We start from the raw sequence: 19,861 nt of genomic DNA, 5'->3' as shown, positions 1-19,861 counted from the left end.
AGACCGCTCCTGCCTCATTCATTTCCCATGTTGCAGGATAACTATAGCCTTACCTTCTTATGTGGTCTCGATTTGTCAGCAAGAGCACTTATTTGTTGTGGGCATTGCAAAGTATGCCAGCGAGAAAAAAGGAATAAAGGGAGAAATTCGTAACTAAGGTAGTCAAATGCCAACAGGGAGGATTTTGTCTCAGCTAGAGTTCTTAGATGATGCAGGGCAAGTCATCCAAAGCAATATTCATGGGCGTAATACTGATTTAGAGAGGTGGATACTACAGTCGCATGTTCGTGTTTCATTTTCTAATTTGCAGATGCTGAGCTCAAATTCATCTGTAGTCACTGAGGAGTCATTCTGAACATCTGACTGCATGGTGCTACCCAGTCTGAAAACTAGGTCCAAGGTGCCTAATCACAGATAAAAAAATATATAGTATTTTTCAGGTGTTCGTCTCTTTTTTTGGACCTACAGTAGTTCAGCTGGGAACAATTTCATCATCTAACACATCTTGTGAAAATAAATTAACAAGCACTTATGAAGTATTTACTCTATAACAGATAGAAGACTCTGTAATGATTAAAGTTAACTATTTCACTACAGCTCTTGTTAGTAGTAGTACTTAGAACACATCAAGTACAAGGTGCAGAATGCATCCAACATGCAACTTCCATTCACAGTTAACTTCCTTCTCTCACAGAGAATTCCTTAATGAATTACTTAAATGAATTACTAAGGAAAGTAAAAATCAGAAGTATCTACCAAGGCTGCTAACTGCTCAGATGCCATATTAACAGATATTATCTGCAACTTAAACCATGGTGCCCCTGTATTCCTTTGAGGCAAGCATCTACCCATTCTGCAGGGGATCCAGATCTCCCCACCTCTCACCCCCAGCTGAAGTCAATGGGAGCTTTGCAATGGAGTTAACTAAGTTCAGGTTCTCCCCTTTACTGAATGTTAACTGCTAGGAAATTTTAAATTCAATCTGATTACTCTGCTATGTTGCAAGAGAGATAAACCACAACTTCTATTCATTTAGATAAAAATATTTTTGCATAGCACAGAGCTGATACTTGTTTGCCACAAAGATTAGCAGCAAAGAAAAAAAAAAACACAACCAAAACCCTAAAATGTTGGGCTAATTCTTCCCTCCAGACTGAAAAACATTCAAAAAAATAAACTGTTGTTCATTTTGTTTTAGTTTTATACACACAGAACAGTAGTTGTTCATTTTTCATGGCCTTAGTGATATACTGTAGTGACAGACTTGTGCAGAGTTTAAGAAATGCAGAAAGAAAACAAGTTATATGATCATCAACATCTTAAACCACTCCTGAAAACTTCCATCCTTTTTTTGTTTGTTTGATGATACTCAGATGTTTTATTTACTTAAAACTTACAAAGGGAGTGTATCTCATCCTCTTGATAATCTTCTAAAAGATTCTAACCAAATAAAGAAGTCTGAGAACTCCCCCACATCAGTTCACATAGCACTCACCATTTGAGCTCAAAACTACTTTATAATAAAGACAAGGAAGGATTCTAAGAGAAAGACGACATTAAAATAGAACTTAAGAGCTACGTTCATTTTTTGTTCTCACTGGAATATCTAGAGAATTGCTGTAGCCACTGAACAATGCTACCTACTAAGAGCTTTGTGTGAATAACAAAGTATTTAGGAAAAAAAACTACATAGCTATAAAACTGGAATTGTGTCCCTCAGTTTAGGTAGTGTTACATTACTGATATAGTTAACTTGTAAGTAAAAGTAAATAACGTAAGCTACAAAGACCAGCCAAATTCTTTATGTAAAGTACATACTATCACTAGGGAAGATAAAAAAGCTTTTCAGCAAGAACTGAAAATAAATCTATCTTTAAACATACACCATCTTATTAGCCTGCTTCTGTATGCCAGTTACTGCTCCTGGAAGACACCAGTTCAGCTGTGCTCTAGCTGTTATTTGTTAACTCAGTTACATCTATCTTGTTCCCACGGGCCACAAAGGAAAATAAAGCACAGAAGATGCAGCCACGGCAGGTTTCAGCCCCTTTAGACCTCATAACAGTCCTGTGAGAAGTCTTTCTTAATACTCAGGCTTCATTAACTGCCTCAGCTAGCAATATGTTTTATGGCATTATTTTCAATCCCCTACAAAAAAAGCTTCACCCATGGACTTAGTTTGATTGAGTCTCCCCCCCCCCCACCACCCCCAGGTTTAAAACTCAGAAAGAGTTACTAGTACCCTTAGGTTTCTCTATAGCAGAGTAGATCAGGCCAGTTCTTTAAGCTTCTCCTCAGAGGTAGTTTCTCTCTAGGAGTAATAGAGCACATCTGTTGCAAGACCAGATCACTACTTAAAAGACTTCGTCTCTTCTCTTCTCAGTTTCTAAGCAGAAACAAGTGCTTAGCAAGCTGGTATCTTAAACCAGGCATACACATGCATATATCCATTAAAAAAAAAAAAAAAAAAAAAAAACTAAGCAACTAGTCACTTATCTTTCACCTATTTAAATTTCACCTATTCATTTTCAGTGCCCTGTGAATCCAATCTACTTATCAAGAAGAAGATTTAATTCTAAAATATATTTTCCTAACTGTAAGGCTGTCATGAAATAAAACAGAAATCTAATTCTCTGTAAGGAAAAGCAAAATGCCAGGAAAACAGTCATTTGTTTCATTTCAGCACTTCACATCCAGATCCAAAAGCAAAGTGGAGAGACTTTAAGACTTTAGTAGGTCATTGAATGGCTGAACGTAAACGTTATCACATCCAGGCCTGATGCACCAAAGTGCAACTTGCCTTGCAGAGCCAAACTTTTAAATTGATCCTAGTACACTTACAGTTTGGAAACAAAAACATTCCACAGAGGAAACGGTATGGCAAGACTCCTGAACTGCTCACCTTCCACCTGCTTGCCTTTGATCTCAAGTGGCTGCTATAACCTCTTACTCTCCCCTCCATCAAGATCTGCAGAAAGCTCAGGAGAGTCATTTCTCTTTCAAAGTGTACCATCTTCACACTCAGCAGGGAGTAGGAGCAGGCACCAGACAAAGTTCACATGCAACATATAGCAGATTTCACTGCTGTTTCTCAGAGGCGAGGGTGCATTTAACAATGTCAGTCCCACCTCTGCTTATTAGCAGCCTCACCAGACCTGCGTGGAAGTCTGTACCGCTACCCCTCTGGCAGGTAGGCTCCGCACACCATACTGCGGCAGCGTTCTCAAAGCCACCAAATACACTCTTTAACTGCTATTACTTTGTTCACCATGAAATTCCTTACACTCCTCTCATGCTGTTTAACTCCGGTTAAAATCCCTTCAGCATTCCTAGTAAAAGAAAATAAATGCTATTTTCAGTGGTTTATAACTCAGCTGGAAAAGTTTTGCTTTAGAGTGAAATTTGGTACGAGTCATAAGAAATTATTGAGAACACTCCTTTGCTTTGTGAAATGTGACGCAAAGTCAATACAGCCATCTTTAAACTGCAAAACAAAACAGCAGGAAAGTGTGCTATACGGGCATGTCTATGACAGGGATTAGTGCTGCCTTAGTGCATTGGTGACTGGGAAGAACTGAGTATTTTCTTATTCTAGTTCTTACTCCGTAACAGTAAATACAAAACGGTGCATAAGAAATGTTAGTACATGAGCCTAGCTTCTTTGAAAAGCCTAGTCAACACAGCAAAATCAGAGCAGTCAGTATGGCCAACTCCACTTTAGCTGTTATATTTTGCAGTTTACTATTTATACTTACAGCCTGTTGTTTCACTGGAGAGTTTGTGCATTCATATTTACATGATAGACCACAGAGGTTCAGATAGTTTTTTAATCCCTTGAACCAAAGTAGTTTGACAGAAAACAGAGACCGAAGCGGTTACTAGTTGCTCAGTGGTAAATATTTTTCAAAGTCATTCAGCATGCACTTGTCTGAAGACTCTCATACAGCCAGAGGAGATTCATTTCAACTGAGATCTTTGATTTTGTGGCACTTCCACTACTAGAAAAACCCTATGGGCAAAATAGTTTTGTTTGTTTTGGGGGTGGGGGCAGCATGCATACACATATACACATCTGTCAGCAATGAGTTAACATTAATACTTTTTATCACAGTGCTGAATAGTGAGCTGCGCAATCTTGTGAAGCTGGTGTATTTGCTCCTGAAAGAACCCACTAAGTACAACAGGATTTTTATCTTATCTCAGTCACACTTCCTAGGTAATATCTATGTATCACCTATGTATCAGAGTATCGCCTTTAACCTGAAACATACATATTTTATTACATAGCCTTCATTTTTACAATCATAAATTTCTTTCCATTTAGTCTATAGCAGATATATTAGCCAGTAAATATCTATGATGTATAGAGAACACTTCTTTCCCTTGAAGACCTCAGCAATGCTTTAGAAACAGCACCTGAACTATTCATTTCAAGTACCGCCCCATTGCTTGGGCTTTCACTCTGGAAATGTAAATCACCTAACTTGTCTTCTGTACATACCTGTAGTTTTCTTAGTAGTTTATCTAAAATGAAACAACTGTAATGGAAAGGCTGAGGCTATGCTGCATATATAGTTAGGGAGGTAGTGGTGGTGGGGGAATCACCAAAAGGAAAACGTTCTCCGAGTATCAAGCAAGTCATTCAAGTTTAGTTTGGAGCTACCTTCTGAACGCGAATCACCTAAGTCAACCCCAGGTTTATTATTGTGGACGTGGTCAGGTAGCTAAGCTTGCCAGCTATCTCCTAGCTTATTATTAAAGAAACCCACCCATACAGCAGTTCAGTCTATTATTTGGTGCCGTTTCCCTCCTCGAAAGGGTTTGTCACGGGTTTCTAGCCGTCAGGCTCGGGCTCCCACCGCCGGCTGGGAGCAAGGGCGGGACAGCCGCGGGCAGCAGGGGCAGGAGCGCGGTCAGACACGCGACCTGCTCCTGCCCCCTCCCGCGCGCGCTGCGGGCGCCCTCGGCACGGCCGAACCCGGGGGAACAACACCCGAGAGCTGCCTTCGGGCTCTCAGAACCGAGCTACCCTCAGACGCTCGCCCCGGGGAGCCCCGGGCGCAGCCCGCCTCCGCGGCCGGGCCTCACAGGGCGCGGCGGGGCAGGCGGCAGGGCAAGGGGCTCCCCAACGCGGCCACGGCGGAGGCGGCGGCCCCGGCACCGAGGAGGAGCCGGACGGAGAGGCAGGGAGAGCGGCCGGCGCCCGCGAAAGGAGCCGGCTTCACACAGCTCGCACGCGCGACGCCGGCGGGACTTCGAGCTCGGCACGAAGTTTGGCCGGCACATGGCTGGGGGCGGCCCAACGGCCGCCGCGCGGGACCGGCCCAACGGCCGCCGCGCGGGACCGGCCCAACGGCGCCCAACGGCCGCCCGCGGCACGTGCGCCGCGCCGAGCCCGGCCGAGGAGCCCCGCGCGTTGCGTAACGGCGCCCCGGCCGCGCCGCCGCTGCCCCCCGGCACGGCACGGCACGGCACAGCACGGCTCGGCACGGCCCGGCGCCGGGGGCCCGGCGGCGGCGCGAGCCTACTTACATCGTCCCACTTGACGAATTTGATGCCCTTCTTCAGGGTGTCGGAGACGCAGACGGGCTTGAGCTGGAGAGCGTGCACGCCTGGCTGCGCCCCGGCCATCTGCGCCGCATCCAGGCGCTCTACCCCCGGAGCGCCGAACCAGGCGGGGGGCGGCGGCCGCCTCGCGAGGGGCGCGGGAAGCGGCCCCGGGAGAGCAGCGGCGGCGGCAGCCGGGCTCGGCCGCGGCTGGCGCGGGCAAGGGAGCGGCCGCCGAGCCGGCGCGGGCGAGAGGCTTCAGTGCCGCCCGAGGAGGGAGCTGGCGCGGCGGCGGCCGGGGCGAGCCATGCGGCGGCACATCCTCTATATACCGCCGGCGGGCCGCCCGCCGCCCGCCCGCTCCCACACACGCACGCACACGCGCGCCCGCGCAGCGGCACGGAGCGAGCGGCGCGGCCCGCTCCCGCCGCCCCTCCTCCCGCCTGACTCGGCCCCCGAGTGTTCCCCCGCGCCGGGTCAGCGCGCCGCGCCGCGGCCCCGCGGCGCCACCTGCCGGCGCCGCCCGGGGCAGCCGCGGCCTGCGCGGGGCGCTGCCCGCCGCCGCCCCGCCGGGCGCCGCGAGGGGGGAGCGCGGCCGCGGGCCGGGGCCGGGGGCTGGGGACCGCGGGCCGGGGCCCGCCGCAGCTCCGGCCCGCTGCTTTTGCCGCGCACAAACTGCTCTTGGCGAAGCTTTCTGCCCTCCCGGCGCGGCGGCGGCGGCCGCCGGGGGAAGCTCCTTCGGCAGAAAGGGTCATCGCCTGAATTCAGGTTTCGGTATGTGTCACCCGAAGGGCGCAAGGAGGGCGGAGGAGGCTCGGCTGCCCCCTCGCCAAGTCCCAGCCGCAGGCCGCCAGGGAGGCCTGGCGAGGAGCCGAGCCCCCGGAGGCGGGCCCGAGGCGGCAGGTCGGACTGCTGCTGCCGCGGAGGGGGCAGGTGATGGGGAGAGGAGGTCTTGGGGCGGCGTCGGGGTTAGCTTCAGAGGGATGGCGTTTCGACAGGAATGCTCGGTAAAAAAACACGTATTTAGTCTAGGTGGAGAGGCTTTTTTTAAGGTTAAAAGTCAGGTACATCGTAACATGGAATATTGGACTTCTTTCTTACAGTGAGTTGCTGGGTTTTTTAAAGCTTATTGGGTCTGTTCCAACTCTTCACTTGAGTAAGAAACTTTTCATTGCCTTTAGTGGGAGCTGAATCTGCTCATCTATGATAGTCTATGCAGGGAATAACATACATGCTCCAGGGCCAATTAATCCCTTTGATCTATTTTTTATTCTTATCAGCCTTTCATGCAAATGATGGTGTCACATTAGTCAGGATGAAAGCCTGCTCAGGCACCGCTGCGCTTTAATTCCTGTTGATTTGCCATGACTTAGAAGAAACAATAACAAATTCTAGTTTTGACTGCACTGATGTAAATACAGGATTGCTCTACTTATGATGGGGTAAGCAGGAGAGATTTTCAGTACCATCTTCACAACCGCCTTTTCATCTCGGTATATGGTATACAAAAGAATAAAAATAAAAATAGTATGAAAATCCCCCTGGAAAGTAAGGGCAAAGAGCACTGATAGTGCTACAGCAGTTAGGCATGATCACTGAAGCAGTTGTATTCACAGCAGCCTCCCCACATCAGCCATTTGGGAGATGTAAAGCTACCACTGATCATTGCATCTCTGTGCTGATTTTCTCTACAAGTATGTGATACATTTTCACTTGGTCTAGTCTTCATTAAAGTCTCTGTTAAGGAGAAACAATTTCAGTTCCTGATATCAGATTCCTGGGAATGAATTAGTCTGAACATGGAAGAGGTCATCTTTTTGCATCAAGTATTGTTTGCAGCAGTTCTGAGGCTTCTCAGACTTAAGGTATTTTAATCAAATGAAATGTACCAGAACACGATTTTTGGCCCAAGAGAAACCTGTCTCTTACATGGCAGATATCTAATCAATTTTGCATCAAAATGAGGAAGAAACAAAAAAGGAAAGGGGATTACCAATGTGCCTTTTAGACAACGCTTCTGGAAAGTGCTTATGATTCAGTCTTTCCTGAAATCCTGAGCTCAGTGAATTCAGCGGGAATTTTTGTTTTCGACCCTATGTAGCTTGTTTGTTACCACTATTGCTTAATTAACAAATGCACCAGGTAAGAATGCATTCTTCGATTGTATAGTACATGCTGCACACATTTAAATTCAGTGTGCATCTAAAGTCAAGCTTTCTTTTCCACAAAGCACAGGATCAGTGACCTGGCAACAGGCCACGTTCAGCGGGACTGCCTCCCCCGGAAAGAGCACGATTGTCCTATTAGATGATCGCACAAAGCCAGGGAACATAAGAACCAGAGACGCATTGCTCCAGATTTCCAGTAAGCCTTACTAAAGGTCTAAAGTATTATGCTCATTTTCTCTTTCCACTATCAGCTCCTTTAAAATCCGAGAAATTAAAGGAAAGAGGTACTGCAAGTAATAAAGTTGGTAGTGGTTTATTAAGATAAACAGTTGTTCAAAATTCTGCATCTCAGATGCAATATCCCCTGGACTTACTTTGCTGCAAGAATGAACTTCAGAATGCTTTCATTTTTGTAGGTTCAAAAAATCTCACTCTGGACAGTAAAATGATTTTGTAAGTAATGTAAATTATTTGCATGAAATACACCTGTAAGACATTCCTTTAATATAACAGGTGTGTTTATGTACAGATATTTAATATCCAGAGAAATAAACTGAATATACAGTATGTTTTAGATTCACATATGCAAGTCTATGTAGACAAATAGGAGAAAGGAGCCATAAGTGATTTAAATAACAGATGGCACTGATCTAAGTCGGATCAAAGGAAGATACAAAGAAAGCTATATTGAAAGACTGTGTCATGAATTGATAAGAAAAATGCATTACAGATGTAATTGAGTCTTTTAAATTTGATTTCAGAGAAATACATATGATATATCTCAATGCCATTTCTATCCCAAGTTTATCGGTATCAGACTACATTTGGAGAAGAAGCAGTGGCATCAGCCTTGAAAATGCTTAAATGCAATGGAGCAGCTAACATATTAAGAGTTAAGCATAAGCGGCAGTGTTTGCAGGATTTGGGATTAAAGATAAACTCAGCTTCAACAGAAGTATATCATCCTAATTGCATTTTAAATTGAGTGAAATTATACTTTAATTATCAGTGGGAGCAGGATCATTAACTTCTACAGAACAACTCTCCAGAAAAGAAATATAGAAAAATTGACCCTATGTCTCTAAAAAACCACAGTCATTTCAAGGAAAGCACTTTTCAAACAATGCCGACAGTAGAGCCCGAATCTTACCAATGCAAGATGAGTACCGCAAGGTAAAGTGAAACCGTCTTGTGGAAGACTGTCTTGCTAAAAAATGAAACCTACTAAAGACACTAGTCTCAAGAGATACCACTTTTTTTTTCAGTCACTCATTTACTAAAAAAATTCACCTATTAAATTAATAATTCCGAAAACCTATTAGCCAGTAGCCAGTGGAATAAATTTAATTCGATCAAATTTGCTAGTCGTATGGGAACAACAGCAGACTGATATTTCCCTTATGAGTGAGGAGACTGATAACTTATGTGGCACAGCCACTCAATCAGGTGACTCTTCAAGAGTGAATATAAAATTCTGGCACACAAAACACTACCATAGCAACAAAGACAGCCTGGCAACAGCAGCTGCTGTACAAAAGAAGATTGCAAAGGGAGGGGGAATCTCATACAAAAGTCTGTTTCTTGTCAGATTCATTTTAAAATATTTTTTCTTCATATCAGCATCTTAGAATGTCTTGAAAATGCTGGAGAATACGGGATTAGCGTACGGTGTTTAAGATTATTTACGATACTGACAGCGCCTTTGCGCGTACGAAGCGCCGCGGGCACTCGCACCCTCCCTGGGACCGCCGCTGACTCCGGGCGGCTTGGCCTCGCGCACGGCTGGCACCCGGGGGTCTGTGCGCTGCAGGGAGCCGCGCCGCCCCGGGGGAGCTGGCCCTGACGGTCCTCACAAGGACGAGGCCCCACGGAGCTCTTCACCCGCCGGCGCGGGGCGCTTCCATCGCAGCTCTCCCCTGCGACCCAAGGATTAATTCATTACAGCAGCAATTAGCAGAGCACTAGGCATGCACTTTTCACCGGTGCATTTCCTCTGCAGAATCACAGGTGAATCTGAATGGAAATATTAACCTCATCCTGGCAGCAAGTCCCTGCCACCCCGGGGAGCCCCTGGCCATCACAATCCCTGCCTAACTTCTGCATTGAAAGAACTGTTACAGGGGAAAAAATACATTAATGCAATGTTTGCACAGTTAAAATTGCAACAAGACGAAAAGCCAGTAGGCAGCTTCCCTAGAAAGCGTTAATTCACCCTATCTTATGTACGAGAAACTCTTCTTGCTTCCCTGATAGATTTGTAGCATAATACATTTTTGCATGTTGTTAAAAACAGTCCATAAAATGTACAAAACATTTAAGAATGCTGCATTAAGTTAATGGTGAAAGACTTCACTGCTTACCAGATTTCTTAAATAGCAGCTGGTATAAGCTGTCAAAAGTCCACTGAGTTCAAAGCTGTGCATTTGTTACACCTGTGTAATGTTCATCCCTTCACCTTTTTTTTCTCCTCTAGCTCTTAGCTATTGTCCCAGCTGCAAAGGCCAATATGAACTGATTGGAAAGCAGGCTGTCTCACCTGCTTTTATTTACACTCAGTGTAGCTGTGAATTGTACTGAAACACAAAAACAGTGTATTGCAAAGCAGAAATTGCAATAGAAAAAACCCCCCACCAACCCTTTTCGAAACTAAAAATTATGCACTCTGGACTTTGTAGCTGCCAAATGAATTAAATGTCTTCTGTACTTCATGCAGATAGTAAAGGAGACTACTCGCGTTAACACGTCTCTTGCAGAACAGTCAGCTAAGTAACTGCTTTGGAATTACAGACATGCACTTGCTGCATCTTTTGGAAGTGCGGCGAGGGAGTCAGCATGCACTCTCTCTGTATTCCCCTCCTGTAATTCTCACAAAACTAATGCCCACGTGCATCACTATGACTGCGCAATATTCTGCTGCTACGAAAAAGCAAACAGCCCTCAGCTGTAGCTCCCATTACCACCATGGAGTCATGCCCCTTGGAAGAAAGTGAATTTGGGCCTAAGCTACCGGTTTTGTACGGTTTGAGCAAAACTGATAGATGCAAGCCTGAGGCAGGATGGTCTGTGTTTAGACAGGATGCAAGACAAAGTCTGAAAAACTGAATTCTCTTTTCAGATCTGCCCTGATCCTTCTATAAACCCAAATGAGTAGCTTTATCTTCCAGGTTCCCTCTTACTCGATGACTCTGTTGCCCATTTAAACTCCAAGATCTTAAAGGCAGGAACTGTGTGTGCAGAGCCCATCGCAAACACACCCTGGATTTCTAGTTATCGCCATAGCATAAGGACTCAGTTTAAGTAGCTTAAAAGTGAAGGCTTATTAGACCACCAGGTGTACTTGATTTCCATTAAATCTTTATAGAAAGGGGTTTATGATTCTTTCAGATGATACTAACTTAAGGAAAAATTCTGGTTTTTTGTGTCTTTTGATAGTTCTCACAAATTAATCCCAGAAGAGTTTAATGATGGGCCTTATCTTGAGGTGAAGCAGCCCATTTTAAATTTCACATTTTGCTAAAATCCACTAACATTTTTTACTTTATTCCCTTTTCAAAAGCATTTTTATAATATCTGCAACTTTTCTGAATCATCACAGACTTATCATTCCCATTCTGGCTATTTTACAGAACTTGCAGTTATAAAGGGTGAAATTCCACAACTGACAAAACATTAGTCACAAAGCAACAGAGCACCATTTACGTAGTTGAAAACTGTTGCTCTAAACTATATTTCCAAGGCTTGGAGTAAATCTGTGGTGATGTAAACCTTGAACCACAATATCTCTTAGAATGATCTGTAACTATTTCTGGCAAAAATCCAACCCACAGTTACGTTTCAGAGAAAATGATTTAAACTTAAATTGGCTCTTAACATTAATCTAAAAAAAACACTTAGAACATGTCAAGTGGAAGGAAGGACTAGTCAGTCTCCTGCAGTCTACTAGCAACCTAAGTGCAGGTCCCAAAGTCAGACTGACCGAGGACAACATGGTCTCCCAGGGCTGCAAAGCTGAAGCTGAGCCAAATAAGCCAAAAGTTATTATGGCGTATCCAAATTCTTATACTGCTTAACCACCAAGAATTTTAGGAAGATTTCTCAAGATTTAAAGCATTCTTTTAAACAAATAGAGACATCCATTCATCAGGAACTAACAGTAGCTAATGCAGTAGTCCAGGATTTAGGTAAAAGCTGTGAGGCTAGAAATACAGTTTCAGTGAATGGTTCAGTTGATGCCTTGTGCTGTGAATCTGTGGCAAGGAAAAGCACTAACAGGTAAAGCACTTGGCTGTCTGGGAGGCAGTCTGCTCTAATGGGATGCCTGCTGGGCAATCAGAAACAACATTTACCAACCTCCCAACCAGAAGGCATCGTTAGAAGCATAAAGCCATTGTCAGAGAAAGGTAGGAAGTTAAATGGAAGGGGAAAAATGCCTTTTTAAAGGCAGCCAGAGGCTAAATCTTGGTATTCATGAGCAAAGCATAGCTAGTAGGAGGAGAAAGGAAATAAACAATGTCCATCTGTTCCACAACAGTACAGGGTCACTAGTGAACAGTGCGAGTCACTTTATTCCCATTTTCTCCTCACATTTTACATCTGACATTGAGTAAGTACCACAACACCCCAAGCCCTCTTGATCCAGAAAAAGCGAGATGAAGAGGACTAATAGGTCAAACTGCAAGGGTCCAATGAAATTTTGGTTGAAGTCATCAGCTTTGATGAGTGTTCAAACTGGCCCTCTGAAAGCAAATAACATAAATTATCTTTTTATGAGATTATGCAACCATTTTGATGAAACAGCTGATGATTAATTTAGGATTCAACATTCATTTCCCCAGTAGTCTTGTAAATATGTAAAGGTCATGACATACAGTTTCAAATAAGAAAGAGCAATTATCATAAAGAAACCTCAGGTTTCTGAGCAGCCAGCAGCTACAGAACTGTGAGCAAAACAAAGCTTAAAATGAACAGCATAAGATATGACAAAGAACACCTCTTGACTTATCTAAACACAGTGAGATTTACAGTAGTCACAGGGAATATCTGGCACATACACTGATTTGAATTAATATTCCCACCACTGGTGTTCCCAGTATTACATAGATCATCCCTAAGCAGGCTACATGCTTACAAGATTAATCTGAATGTAAATGCCAACTGAAGAAGCCCTGTTTTCTTACTTTTCTACAGAAAAAAACCCCACAATAACAACAGACATTATTTATTTTACAGCACCAAGAATATGTTAACTTATTTATAGTCCTGTAATATACCAAGGGCTCTACGACGAGCACGGCCCCATTTTGCAGACACATTGTAAGCTGTTTGGACAAGGGTGGTTTATCACTGTCTAAACCAACGACATAGACAAAGAAAGGAAGTGTGTGCAGAGGGAGCATTATCGTGCTCCTCAGAGACCCAGATCTTACAAGAAGTCTTAGACAAGCTGAGAACCGAGTCCAGATTTCCAAGAAACCTAATCAGTACCGTTTCTATGCTCTCCCACATGCCTCACAGTGCTGATTAAAAAAAAACAACAAAAAAAACCCCAGATGTTGTAGATATGATGCAATAGCAAGAATTAGCAGAGCAGTATAGGGTAGGGGAAAGGATTTTATGATTAATGTTATATAAACATTAATCAATGGTTAGTTTTTAATATAATTTGGTACCAAGTTTGTCAGCAAAATTCCAACCATTGATAATACCTCAAAGCTAACATAATAAGAGTTATTCTTGAAGAAGCATTTGAATTAAAGGGTAGCTGCCTTGCAGACTAGTTCAGGAAAAGTGCATAAAAGAAACCTGAAGGGGAAACATAGAAACGTGACTTTGGCTTGGCATTTGAAATAAAGTCACTGAGAATTCAATAATGGGAGCTTATCACTACAAAGCCAGAGCAACGTCAGCCTGGCTTCAAGGAACTTCAAATCTAAGTGCCTGACCATGCACAGTACTGATCTTCCTTGGTATTTTCACTGATTTCCATTGGGCTGTAGATCCTCAGCTCTTCCTGGGATCAGTTTATGAAAGGTGACTTTCACAGTCAGTAATGAGACATGGGAAGTCACAAGGCCCTTAGCAGGGAGGCTATATCTATTTAAAAATCCAGAATTTTAAATGCAAATTAACAACGGGCACCTATTTTTGATAGGAGATGTAAACAAATGCTAACATATGACTGTATTTGCATAGACTTAGGCTGTATACTCTGTAAAGCAGGCACTCAAGAGTCAGGCCTGACTGCTTCTTTCCTCTTTCTGTAACCATTAATCTGTGAAAACCTCCTCTTGCCTCACATTACTGATCTGAAAAATGGATATGGTTATTGCCCTGTAAGGATCTTACAAGCTGTAATAAATATCCAATAGTACTATAGAACTGTTGGCTAAAAGATGCTACCTTTACTGTAAGAAAATATAAAACAATAAATTTGGCACCGGGGAGCCAGGCATTAGTTCGGGGCCAGTTTGCTTCCCCAGAAGAAAACCCTTTCCCTCTAATCATTTTGTGGATAGAGTCAGGCCTAAGATATGGATCCCCCCCACCCCTTGGGTCACCTGAGCCTCAATTCAGATTTTTTTTTAGTATGCAACATTCCTGCTCATGCTCCATCAAGTATTTGGCAGAGGATCATTTATTTTGTACTAGAATTGTTTTAATACCAAGCTGCTTATACAGGTGAAAAATTTCACATCCTATGCCTGCAGTATGCAAAGAAACTTTAGAGTCAATAGATGAGGCAATGCAGCCTACAAAGATGACAGACTGCGAATCTCAAAATGTTAATACAGTGACTCTAGAGGGAAGTTCACTGGTAGATTCTGCGTTTCCTTTTTGAAGAGTATCTCAAAGATACGCCTCTCAGACTGCAGTACAGGAATGTTTTAGAGTTATGCTAACAGGCAATTCAAAACATGGTCAGAATTTGTTAAAGCTGTGGCAACACACAAGTGGAAGGGTTTCATCAAAGCCAGGCAACAAAATAATAAAACCTATGTCCCACATTCAAAATCTGGAGGAAAAAATATATAGAAAAATAAGAAATATCTATAGAAACAGTTTCACAGAGTGCTCTCAAAACTTTTATGATCATTGAAAGACTAGCAAGTTTAGACAGCAGAGAGACAGAGATTGACTCATTTCTATACAGCCCCTAGCAGGATACTCTAAAAGGACTCCTGTGTAACATCAGTAATGATAGCAAGTGTCTGACTTCTGACGTGCCACCATCAGGCCGTGGTGTCCTCGCTTTCCTTCCCAAATTGTTTGGGGAAATATATTTCCCTGGACTAGGACGAGTAAAAAGTGCTCATGAGCTTTGAAATCTTCCATTCCTAGCTGGTGGGCAAATCCCTGTTTCTCAGTGCTGCGCCAGCCTGAGCAGCTTCTTTATTCACATTTCTTGCCAGATGGGGTTTTGCCTCGCCTGGTGGGCAATGCATTTGAGAAGTTTTAGGAAATACTCATTTGCAGGCACTGTGTATGGCAGCCTGGGAGGCTTTGGCAGCAAATTACACGTGGGAGCTCTTGCTCGTTTCCAGTAAGCCACTGAACTCTCAAACAGCTTCACTGCTTTCTGAATAGCTAGCACCAAAGCTGGTGAACGAGAAATCCTCTGAGACGCAGTTTATTCCTCCACAGAGGAAGAGGGTCCCAAATAAGAATAAACTGCTGCAGCTTATGTTGCCAAACACTTCCTGTGCAAACCCTCTTTCTCATGCGCACATCTTTTAGAAGAATTAGCATTTTGAGGTCTATTTTCTCACCTACAGTGGTTTTTTTTTAAGCATATTGGATGTGAGCACATTTTTAGGTATTTTCTGAGTTATGAGAAATGGAATTGTTAGCTCTTTTTCCTTTTATGTGAAAACATACATGATATGGGTGTGCTGTATATATGCATACATACATTCTTTCTAACAGCTAACCCTAAAAAGCATTATGCTTGGGACATGGCATATGGGTAAATGTTCATGGAGAACTAGTCCTTTTACTGCAATTACTGAAGAGCGGAAATAAACTATTACATCTCATTTTTAAAAAGTGAGTCGATATTTTCTCAAATATGTTGAATTAATTCTTCTTTATTTTCTGAATCAACTTATTTGAAATATTACCAATTTCCAACAGAAGAAATATTAATTTTCTCTCTGCAACACTCAGATCCCCAAACTCAGTTACAGTTTGCCTTGTCTGACTCTTGAAACCCTCTGCGGTCCTTAGATTAATGAACCAGCCTGCTATGCTGCAGTACAGACCAATAGATAAATCACAGCTGAGAGCAGTTTACAAGGCTCCTTATGAAACCTCTAGCCACCACTTCCCAAGTGGAACAAGGCCCAGGAGTTCTTCTCTTCTGTCTTCAGGAGGCAGCAGCTAACCCTTGCCCTAACCACTTTACCTGCAGCCTGCACCTATCGCTTGTCAGGAGCTACTGCAAGAAGTGGAATTTATGCAGCCACGTTCTAGGCTTAGTGGGGAGGTGGTGATGTTAGTTGCCTTTCATAGTTAAACCAGTTAAACCGTCCGCTGCATGCAGGTCAGGTCTGCTCCACTTCACCTGTGCTTGTGGCAAAAGAAAAAAAGAAAATAAAAAAAGCTATCGATCTTAAACCAGGCATGCAGCAGGCTAAGACTATTCATGCATGTCAAGTATCAGTCTGAAAAGATCAGAAGGCTGAAGCACTTGTCAAATCCTTTGGTCATGCGTCTTTACAATTGCATGCCCAAAATACCTGTGAGGTTTGATGACAGGAGAAGACATCAAAAGACAGAAGTTTGAGTGAGAGAGGATCTCTGTTGAGATAGCCAGGGATGGCATTTGGGGATCCCTGACATTTTGGGAGTACAGGGGAAGATTCACAGTAGGGTGGTACACATTACATTTAAGAGCTATTTGAATTTGGCCCATGTTGCGTCTAACAGCTTAGCAACAGGAGGCTTTTCTGTATAGCTTATTTTTTAAAGCATCTCTAAAAGCATAAAAACAAATAGGAGTTCGATTTTTGCTGGAATATATGGAGTTGTGTACTCTAATAAAGTGTCTTAGCCTCTATGGAAGACTTGCCTCTTTCTAGCAGTTACAGACAGCCACAGCCCACATCTAATGGTAACATTTCTATGGTCAGAAGAAAGGCTATTAAAAAGATACTGCCTTGTAGTGCTATAAAAATGAGTTAAAAGCCATTTTGCTGCTAGGTGCTTTATATGTACAACTACTCAGAAAAAAACCTGTCATCTCTGTTATAAATTTGAGAAGGGGAAATATGTACAACACATCTTTTAAGTAGAAAATGTAAAAGGAACGGTAGCTTTATGTATAGTATATACCACTGATGTATTTCAGTATATGAAAATACTATTAAATATTTAAAGGGATTTTATTTGTGTCCCTTAATACCAAATGATGCAGGATCAGCTGTGCATGAAAAATAATGACATTATCAAAGTGAACTGTATATACCAAAGATATCCTTGAATTATAAAAGAGTTGCTGCACTTATGTCTTTGAAGATATTTGCCTTCTCAGCCGCTGATCTCGGGCATTCGGTTGTCTGACAGAAACACCCTTTGGCACGAAATTTCTGTTTTTCCTGAAGTCAGGCTTTCAGACATGGGCATGCTGCATGCATAAAGCCTATGTCTTCCATTTACAGCACAGTAAATGTGCTGTACTGCTTTATTCAATCTTCAGGGACTCTCCGGGGCTAACTAAGTTTGACACAGGGGCAAAAAGAAGTACTTTGTCTGTGCCATGACATACAAATGAGTTTCCCCTGAGACACTAAAAAATTGCTACATTGTATTCGAGATCATTTCCCATGACATTAGTATTCATTCTTGATTAGTTCTTCTCATTCTACCTGTATCACACAGGCATTCAGGTTATAAAAGATTGTTTCACATTTATGTAAACAACTTCAGGGATAGAAAAATACTGAAGTGAGGTGTCTGCAAAATATATTCACACACAGATCTCCATTCCTTATTTGAAAGCCAACCATTTCAGCACAGTTAGAGCCCACATGGCACAATAAGATGCTCCTAAGCAACGTGCACACAAATTATTGCCAGAACCTCTGCAGAAAGTTGTTCGCCACCAGCCCCCACATTGTAGAGCAAGAGAAAACTCTCCATTCTGCTCTGGCAACTACTATAACCCACCAGAGAACCTCTCCCAGAAGTTGGTTCAGATATTCACTGGCAAAGAGGAGGTCCTGTTTCGAAGCCATTATCCTCTTAAGCTCGAACTGACCTAAACTATACACTGGCTGCCTCTTGCGCAGACACAGCTGGGATACACACCTGCAACACAACCGACAGACTCTCCTGTATCAAAATCCAAGGAGCTGGGTCTTAAACATGTGCTTGATTTAGCAAGTTAGCCAGGTATACACTTTGAAGCATGGTAGTAGCTACCCAAAGAGGACAACTCACAGACTTGACATACATGTTAAATATCCTAGGGATTAAGAAACAGAGTGATCTGCAAATATTTCAGCATTAAAAGCCTAGGTATTTGTCTAAATTCAGGAATGTGCCTGACACAAACGCAACTGCAATGGTTTGGTCTGTTAGTGAACTATTCTGTATAAAAACCATCATAATAGCTTTGTGATTTACACTCACTATTTAACACTCATTCTTGCTAACAGCAATATTTTGGCAATTCTTTGCTTGTTTTAAGTGTTCAGTAGAGAACAATATTCTTGCAGTCAGTAATTGCCACATCTCAAATAATTCTAGCCTTTTAGTACCAATTTCCAAGAGATCTTTACGAAGGGTTGCATATGAATATTCAAAAAGTGTTCTCTTATAAACGTAGCTGGTGGTGTACAATATATCAGTTTAAAAGAAAGAAAAATATTACAATATACTTTTAGAGTAAAACAACACTCCTTTTTTATTTCTGAAATAAGGCTTCTAGCACTGGTGCTTGTTTTTAAATCAAATGTATTCTTAAATGATCAAAGTCTTTGTACCGTAATTCTGGTATATATTATTTTTAGGTTGCACTTATAGTAATACAAAATAATGCATGTGTACCTTAGTCAATGTTTAGCCTCAATGATTTTCATAAATCAGTCTTTCAGCTTAAAGCTTCCTTAATCACAATAAAATTAGAAGCTAATGCACATTTGATAGGGTAACTTGCCAGTCAACAGGCATTCACACCAAAAAATACAGGAGAATTATGAAGCATGCAAGAAACTATATGGATAACAAGAGCTTTCTTCCATTAACAGAAGAAGTTTCTCAACTATTCAGTCAGACTTCACCCCAAGTTTTGTGCTTGTGGTTTCACAGGACTGTGCAAATCCTATTGACAAATATAATCTTTTATGAAACACAGGAAAAGTGTGAAAGACAGGGTTTGTAGAGTCGGAACATTTTTAGAACAGTGGCTTCCACATCAATTGGCAAAATTATGAGAAGATGGTGAGAATTAACCCCCTCCCCTCAAAAAAATCACATATTTAAAAAAGGCCTACTGACAGATGTAAAGCACATGCAGCCTTTACAGTTCCATACAGAGAAGAAAGCATGAAGTGAGAGTATCAGTATTTACCTCAGATCTTCTCCCGGTAATATTTTAGACCTCTTCTGTCATGAAAATTGATTTACTACTTGAAATATAAATCGAGATCCTCAGCTGATATGAACCAGTACAAAGTAACAGACCAATACTAATTCATAACACCCAGAGATCCAGAAAAGAATCCAGCTGGTGTCAGTCAATAATAGCTAATATTTTTAGATTAGACTAGCCCCAATGATCACACAAAAACAACTTGAGACAAAGCGTGATATAGTGGGTTTTTTAAAAAAAAAAAAAAAAAAAAAAAAAAAAGTAGAATGAGACTGAATGTTTAGAGCAGTAATTTGTAAAAATGACTACATAAACATAATTGTGATCAGCATGTAAATTACGAATAGACAGAGAGAGAGACCATATTGCTTGGACAAAGACAGCGAAAAACTCTGCAGTGTTGTTATGAGAAGTTCCCCACCTGGGTGCCGGCTGCTCCTGGTTGCCATAGTGGCAGATGCTCTGCTGGGCCCAGGCAGAGGCCGTGATGCTGCAGGGTGGTTTCTGGCAGCGTCAAACCCAGTTTTGACTGCGGCTGTTTCTGTTCCAAAGTGCC

General features: G+C 42.6%; 1 protein-coding gene across 2 annotated transcripts in view; it reads right to left on the bottom strand.

The window, feature by feature from the left end:
• The window catches only part of PLCB1 (phospholipase C beta 1), a 425,476-nt gene extending 419,769 nt beyond the window's left edge, over positions 1-5,707 (bottom strand). For both annotated transcript variants that reach the window (XM_062571529.1, XM_062571530.1), the window contains exon 1: positions 5,533-5,707. In XM_062571529.1, the coding sequence (XP_062427513.1) occupies positions 5,533-5,631 (99 nt within the window). In that variant the 5' untranslated portion in view covers positions 5,632-5,707. The remainder of the gene's footprint in view (positions 1-5,532) is intronic.
• Positions 5,708-19,861: the final 14,154 nt, after the last annotated feature.

This window comes from Rhea pennata, chromosome 3 (genome assembly GCF_028389875.1).
Source record: "Rhea pennata isolate bPtePen1 chromosome 3, bPtePen1.pri, whole genome shotgun sequence".
Taxonomy (NCBI): Eukaryota; Metazoa; Chordata; class Aves; order Rheiformes; family Rheidae; genus Rhea; species Rhea pennata.
The sequence above is the reverse complement of the archived record's forward strand: the minus strand, read 5'-3'. Positions and strand labels throughout refer to the sequence as shown.